The 7,563-nt window shown below is 37.4% G+C and overlaps 1 protein-coding gene across 1 annotated transcript; it reads right to left on the bottom strand.

Moving 5' to 3' along the window:
- Positions 1–1,911: 1,911 nt before the first annotated feature.
- On the bottom strand, positions 1,912–7,196 carry MTK (S-methyl-5-thioribose kinase). The gene is made up of 6 exons (XM_086635553.1): positions 6,678–7,196; positions 4,311–4,620; positions 3,870–4,044; positions 3,592–3,793; positions 2,664–2,878; positions 1,912–2,330 (listed from the first exon to the last, which is right to left on the bottom strand). The coding sequence occupies exons 1-6, from the start codon at positions 6,864–6,866 to the stop codon at positions 2,159–2,161; spliced, it is 1,263 nt and encodes a 420-aa protein (XP_086491679.1). The 5' UTR covers positions 6,867–7,196; the 3' UTR covers positions 1,912–2,158.
- Between the last annotated feature and the right edge of the window lie 367 nt (positions 7,197–7,563).

Here is a 7,563-nt window from a genome sequence, read left to right as displayed (position 1 = left end):
CAAGATATCAACGAAGTATCCTTGAACTTAGGAACTTTCACTTATCAGAGATCTGATAGACTCGAAGAGAAACCCTAGATACGCAAAAGAGGTAACTTCTATTACGGTTTGACGGCCGCCGCCTCACCCCCGCCACTAAGGACAGTCGGCCTACCTTCGCCTATAAAAGGCCCCCACATCGTCCTTCAAAGGACATGAGCTACAGAGGGAAAAACAGACTTTTCTCTAAGACCCGATCTCTAGAGAAGGAACACACCATCTCTCCTAAACCTAAGATCTCTTCGTACCAGAAGGATCGCCCCCCAAAAAACAGAGTTCTCATAACTCGCCCCTAAAAGGATCAATCAATATTCATTCTTTTACTGCAAAGAGCACCCTGACTGTCTTGAGCGTCGGAGCGGTTTTCGAACCCTTTGCAGGTTTCCCCCCCTCGGAAACAGACGAACAGGAGCAAGGAATCAGGAGCTGGAGCAAGAAGCAGGGAGCAGAGAATCGGAGCAAAGGAGCGGAGCAGAGCCGAGAAGCAGAGCTGAACAGAGGAATCTCACCTCTCCAAACAGAATATTCCATCATAACGGAGGTTGTCATGCATCAACTCCCTTTTTCATGCTGATTTAACCGGGAGCCAATTTTCGACATCAGCAGTTGTCTCCTTGGCGGCGCTTGCATATTCATGCCATTAAAAGTCTGAACCATTTGCTGCCTCATTTCCTCCATTTCTCTACCAATACGTTCAACGTGTGCTTGGTCGAGAATCAATCCTCTTAGAAAATCCATTTTAATAAAACAGGGTACATATTAACTTCACTCCAACAACCTGAATTATAACTCTAATACCACTTGATGCGTTTTTGCCGGAAGCGTGAGTACGGAGTTAATGTAAAATCGTAACAAGTAACTAGGAAGATCCGGATCACCACAATTTGATAAAGTTGCCACCACAAAGTGATAAAGAAACCGGTTGAGCTAACACCACACCTGGATAAACTTTCCGCCACCAGATGATAAAGACGCTTGAAATCCACCACCAAAGGCTCTTCCAAAACCAGAGGATAAAGGAAATGATCTAACAGATCCAAAGTCACAAAAGACTCTACAATTTCTCAAATTCGTTTTCTGATTTTTCCATTGATAATAAGCCTCGTTATATAGAGGAGAATACATTAAAAGGAGTCATAAAAGCTAATCGACATGCATAGGAACTAGATACATTGGAAACGACCTAGTCTGAATGCATGAACGTAGAAATAAAAGACTAAACTTAACGTAGATGCATAAAAACGGAAATGACTCTTCAAGTCTTCGATAATCCCCTTTAAAGCCCATATTTAATCATTACTTAGTTGGTCCAACTTCAGCAAAGTAACGCTCATCCCGTTGGTAGGCTTGTCTGCGTATTCCAGCGCTGCTTGCTCCAGCTCTAATTGTTCCAACCCTAGCTAATCCAACACTGTTGCTCCCGCATCCCTCTTGGTGACGTATTTTGACCCATACAGTCGACTATATATTTGATGTTGATGGTTATGTGCACCCAGATTTGATACCCTAAGTTATCAGATGATGAAGACATTTGTTAGATTTCAAGAAAAAAATTTGTTTTTTGCAAAATCTATATAGCGAATTTGAAAATTTTCAAATCGAGTTTGCAATATAAACAACCTTATATTACATTCTACAAAGCTTGCAAATCCAGTCTGCAATTTACATTTTTCAACCCTAGTTTACATTTTACACCCCAGTTTGCAACTTACATTTTGAAACCTCAATTTGTAAGTCAAACTAGTTTTCAGAATAAACGAAAAAAATAAAACGTTATTTTTTATAAATTTAAAAAAGATATTGATAACAGTTTTTGTTAGAAAGCTAATGAAAACTCCTTTCTAAATATATAAATCTTGTTGAAATCCAACATCTCAAAACAAATTATATAGAATTATAGATGTAAAGAAAAAAAACCAGTTACAAAAAATGACAAAAGGATATTATAGTTATTTTGTGTAATGTTTTGTGTATTTTAACTTATTTTGACCTATCTAATTAAACCCTCTAATAAAAAGGGTATCCAAGTTACAATAACGAGACTAATAAGCTTCATCTTATGAATGTCTGGACACGCTTAAAATTTAAGAGCATGCAATCCACCTTTTAAAAGATATTTTCAAGAAGGAACATCTTGAATGGCAGAAACAACTTCTTCTATAGTCTTGAACTTGCGCCTTTCCTTTAGAAGTATCTTTGCAAATTCAAGAGCCCGATGTTCACAGTATGCTCGTTTGCTAGCATCTAGAATCGATTCAAAATCCTCCACGTGAGCGACACCTACTATTCTCCTGCAACACAACAGACTTACGTAAGAGCAATGAGAGGTGGCTAAATATGCAGTCCAAAAGGAGGAAAAGGTTGGTCCCATTTCATATTACATTAGAGAGAAAAATAGGTAAAGAATCTTGAACTGATAACAGTACTAGTGGAACTTTCAACAAAAAAAAAACAGTACTAGTGGAAACATGACCCAACACGTACAAAGGCTTCCTCTATTTTCATCCAACACGTACAGAGGCTTGCTCTATTTTCATCTCCCAAATATGACAAACGACAAGTCAAGTAGCTCACATGAAGACACCGAAACAAAAATATTAAAATTAATGTATGAATACTTTTACCTTATCATTTTGGCAGCAGCAAAACCAAGACTGTCATGAAACAAATTTTTCATGTACTTGGACTGTGTCAACAGAAAAAGCTCGGGTTTGTGATAAATTTCTGAAAGATATGCCTCACCAGACCCATTCTTATGTTCATCCCATAGGAGAGTGAACTTCTTCTGGAAAAGGTTCCAAGTGCTCTCTATAGTTGTCAAAATCCATCTTTTATATGCCTGCAAAGAGTCATAGAGCAGAAATCAATTTGACCAATATACAAGGATAGGTAACGTGCATTTCTGCTAAGCATATTTCTTTTGTAGGTAGTACAAGTTACCATCTTTATCAAATAAAAATTCACTTAAAAATATAACTACTTGTAGGATGTTGTACTTCATATATTTTTGATGCTTATAAGTCCCATCTCAGCTAGACATAAATTCTTGGTTAAGCCTTATCTTTTATGGGAAAAGTAGTCGTCTATAGGCCAGACTCGGCTAAGCCTTTCTCCTAACATGGAAAATAGTCTATTGTGAGGTTATTATATTCCCAAAGTTCCAGTTGTGGAGAAAGAAAATGAAGAAACAAACGAAGAAAAAAAAGACATATATGGTCAACGTGCCAAGCCCACCATACTCAGCTAGGGCTCGAGTTACAGCTTAGTCCTAAGTAACTAAAGAGTACTGTCGAGTCCAACTACGCTGCAACATTCAAACAGAGAAAGAATATATTAAGTAATTGAATTTGATGCTTAGGTATTAAAGTCCGATTAGAAATTTGAAACCAGAAAGTGGTTTTCAGGTGGGAATAGTTAGAAGATTAAAGAAATGATGAAAGAAATTTGGTCCCTCACCTCCAGTGCTAAAAAAAACCCAGCCCAAAGCTCAGACACATAACTAAACAGTAAATACTGAAGCTGTAAATATGAGAACATGATCAAGATACGTACTTCACGATCATTTACTGGATTGGCATGTCCATCTTGTGAAAAGAATGCCAAAATCAAGTTTCCAATGAACGCTCCAATGTCAAATCCCATGGGTCCATATACTGCGAATTCTGGATCTATAACTTGAGTAGAGTCATGGGTCACCATTACGGAACCAGTATGGAGATCCCCATGTATTAAGGCTTGTGCTCTCTCACAAAACCTACAGATTGAATAGATTAGTAGTCTGTAATCGTTTTGTCAACCATAAAGAATGCAGACGAGAAATATAAATATACATCGATTTCAATTCAGCAACTTCCAGCTTCAAATCATTATCCTCGCGTACAGATTCAGCGTCACGGTCAAGATAAGGAGAAGTCCAGCGGTTGTATTCTGACTCTTTATAGGGGTCAGAAAAAACAACCTGCTCAGTGAGCCGACATAACTCCCAATTCCCACAATATTCAGCAACTGCAGAAAGCATCAAGAAGAAACTCATCGACCCCAGTTTCACAAATTGGTAGTTGTACCCAGGGGTTGCTACTTAATTTTACCATGAGGTAGTGCAATCATCGAAGCATATATGACTAAATTAGCTATTAAATGAATCATCTTATCCACCTTATAAGTTGAAGATACTTACGAAGCAGTTAGTTTCAAAAAGATGAACAACTAAAATTAAATCAAAAATATATATGCACACCAAAATACGGATAATGACAAGATCGGTTATTTACCTGCTTGTCTGTGCACAGTGGTTGAACGGTATAGAAGGGATGTGCAAAATAGAGTCTTTGACATAAATTCTGACATGTGATCTGCAAGTAAAGGATATTCCACTCCAGCTATTAAACCTTTTCTCAGGATAATATGTGGAGGCTCCAAGTAACGCATAGCCATCAAGGACATAACACGGTCAAAATGATAAACTTCTGGAACATGATCAGGGCACCAGCGCCCATGTTCTTTTAAAGTCACAGTCTCGAAATATGCACGCTCTTTTGTCATTGGCCATGATTCTCCTATGCATCGAATATATGGAAGAGCCTGCTCACAGACAACTTAACTCATAAATTTCAAATCCCCTCAAGACCAAGAACCTCTAATTCATATCTCATTATGCCAAGTCTTATATATTGTTATGAAAATGAATTACTTCTCCAAATATAATGTCATATTTTTCTGTTTCGGAGACAGAGTAAAACATACATTACAAGAAAAATAATATGGCCAATGCACAAAAGTTAGACTACTTTCATTCCAAAAAGCTTACTACAATTTTAAGCCCCTGCCAAATGTTTGACAATTAGGAGCTCAAATCAGGAATCCACATACACTTAACAAAAAATCTTCATGCTGCTGGATATGACGATAAAGAAGTATTGTTTTACTTTACTACATATAGCTGAATTTGATTGAACTAATAGAAATAAAACTAATGTGTAAAAACTTTTGATACCTAGAGAGGAGAATAAGAAAAATAATTGAAGAGAAACTTGATTTTTTTTAAAAATCGTTTTAACTAAATAAGAACCAAGCACTAGTTAGTCCAAAAAAGAAAAGTTTATCTTTTCTTTCATCCTAATGAGTTCTTTCTTCTACAGAGCATGGGCGGAGCTAGGATTTTAAGTCAACCCAGACTAGCCTAAAGTTAATGGAGGGTAAATTTTCACTTGTCACGTATATGCATTATAAAACACATCAAACTGAATAACTAATAGTTTAATATTTGTTAGTTATATGGAAAATAATAGATGTCATAGATAATTTTCTGACAAAAATATAAAATTTACATAGCTTAGATGAGAGCAAACAAACTGGAGGTCAAAATTGAATTAGCAAAAAAGTGACAGAAAAGATATCCTGTCGAGAGTAGGGTCATATGTTGGGGCCAAAAATTAAAATAGACATATACACAGTAACACAGGGCCAAAAATTGAAGTGTAAGAACAGTTGAGGAACAACTCGGCTAGCAATAATTTATGTTATAACTATTACTTATTGATTCCTAATATCACGTTGCTATCAACGGTTAATTTCATCTGGCCATGTTGTTAAATAGACTGCCTACAATAGATTCTCAAAGGAGAAGGGGCTTCGCTTTACCCAGTAGGTGTATCTTATGCAAAAAGGAGGAGGAAAGCTTAGATCGTATCTTTTTGCCTTGTGAGGTGGCTGAGGGCCTCTGGAGCTACTTCACGGCTTCGCTCAAAGTGCAATGGTGTAGGCCTAGGACGGTCAATCACATGGTAGAGCAGTGGGACGGTTTGTTTAAACCTAAGAATAGGAGAGAGATTGGGGAGCTCGTTCCAGCTGCCATCATCTGGAGCATTTGGATCGACCGAAATAACAAGATTTTCAAGGATATGAATCAATCTAGCTCCATAGATGTAGAGGATGTTAAAGGGAATATTTACTTTTGGGCAAAAAGAATTTCCTATAGTGATGTAGTAGTCAATTGGGAGGCGTGGATGTCGTGAAAGTTTCCATGTCCTAGCCTTCCCCTTGTACATTTTTTCTTCTTTCTTTATATATTCATTCGAAGTTTCAAAAAAAAAAATCCATGCAAGTAAAAGTAAGGGATTTGATCCCATTACCTATTGGGCGTAGGGTGGATTGATTCCCATCTCAGCTGCACACTGGTTGTATGAAACTTCTACCTAAGGTTATAATATCCAATTCCACCCCTGGCTTGAGCCAGGCCAGGGGTGGTCTCCATGTCCATCCACCCTTAATACACCCCTTATTTTCTATCAATAAAATTGTTGAAAGTGGGCTTTCGAACCAAACAAAAATGAATTGGATCATTTTCAATCCGGGTACATATTGGTTAGATAGATATAATGAGGGCAATACCTGTACATATTGGTTATATAGATATAATGAGGGGCAATACCTATAATCCCAATATAAAGCAAGACTAGGGAAGTTCAAGTAGCAACTCATTGACATATGCAATTATGATCATTTCATATACTTTCTTTATCTCTGCGAGAATTAAGTGACTAGTAAAATTTCTCTCACTCCCACTCTAAAATCAAATTGAATAGGACTGAAAGAATTCGAACAAAAGTAGAAAAAGAAAGAGAATCGACCAAAACTACCTGCTTGATGACGAAGGAACCAGCAGATCCGATGACGATGTAGACAAAATTAAGATTTCCATCACCAACTTCTTTAATCTGTATGTTATCGAACTGGTTTCCAAGCTTCAAACAGAGAGATGGTGTCCCTTTTATGTAATCAACCAGGGTCTTCTCATTCAATGCCCTAAACCCTCCTTCAGCGGTCATTTTTTGTGGTTTCTTTGTCGTCGGTATTGGTGTTTTGAGTAGCTAAGCTTTGGGTTGGAGAAGATAACTTTGGGCAGAGAGAATCTATAGTATTATACTATTATGCAAGAACACCAATAAGCACGCGATGTGAGTTACATTGAACCTGGACTTTAACCGGATGCTCGCATTTTTCGACCTATAATTGGATAAATATCTGTGTACATTTAGTATGTGAACCGACCAAACCAATCCGATCCAAAAAAATTTAGACAGTTGGGGACCGATCCAATAATTATCCGGATTGATTTGGATACTATATTGTCAAAACCGAGTAGTTTGGTTTGGTCCATGGATTTGTTTGACGGATAACCTATACATATATATATATAATATATAATAAGGGAGGAGGGTATCTTTTTCCCCTCCTCCCAACGGTTCAGATTTATCCCTAGGGATATATAAAAGACGGTTGTGATGAATTCTCTTTAAATTTAATGGATAAGATCTGAACAATTTTAATTCAATGGTCTAGATTAAGAGAGAAAGGGAAAAACAGAATCTTTAAAAGATGCTTCTTTTTAAACCCACCCCGAAACATTCCTTCTGGCCAAAACACCTTCTTCATTTCTTTTAGCTCTCGGTCTTGCTCCCTCTCATCTTCACGACTGTCATCGCACCCTCTCATCTTCATCGCACCCTCTCATCTTCATCGCAA

Source organism: Eschscholzia californica, unplaced genomic scaffold (genome assembly GCF_041429995.1).
Source record: "Eschscholzia californica isolate CP2 unplaced genomic scaffold, dmEscCali1.0.p SCAF_4, whole genome shotgun sequence".
NCBI classification, from domain to species: Eukaryota; Viridiplantae; Streptophyta; class Magnoliopsida; order Ranunculales; family Papaveraceae; genus Eschscholzia; species Eschscholzia californica.
The sequence above is the reverse complement of the archived record's forward strand: the minus strand, read 5'-3'. Positions and strand labels throughout refer to the sequence as shown.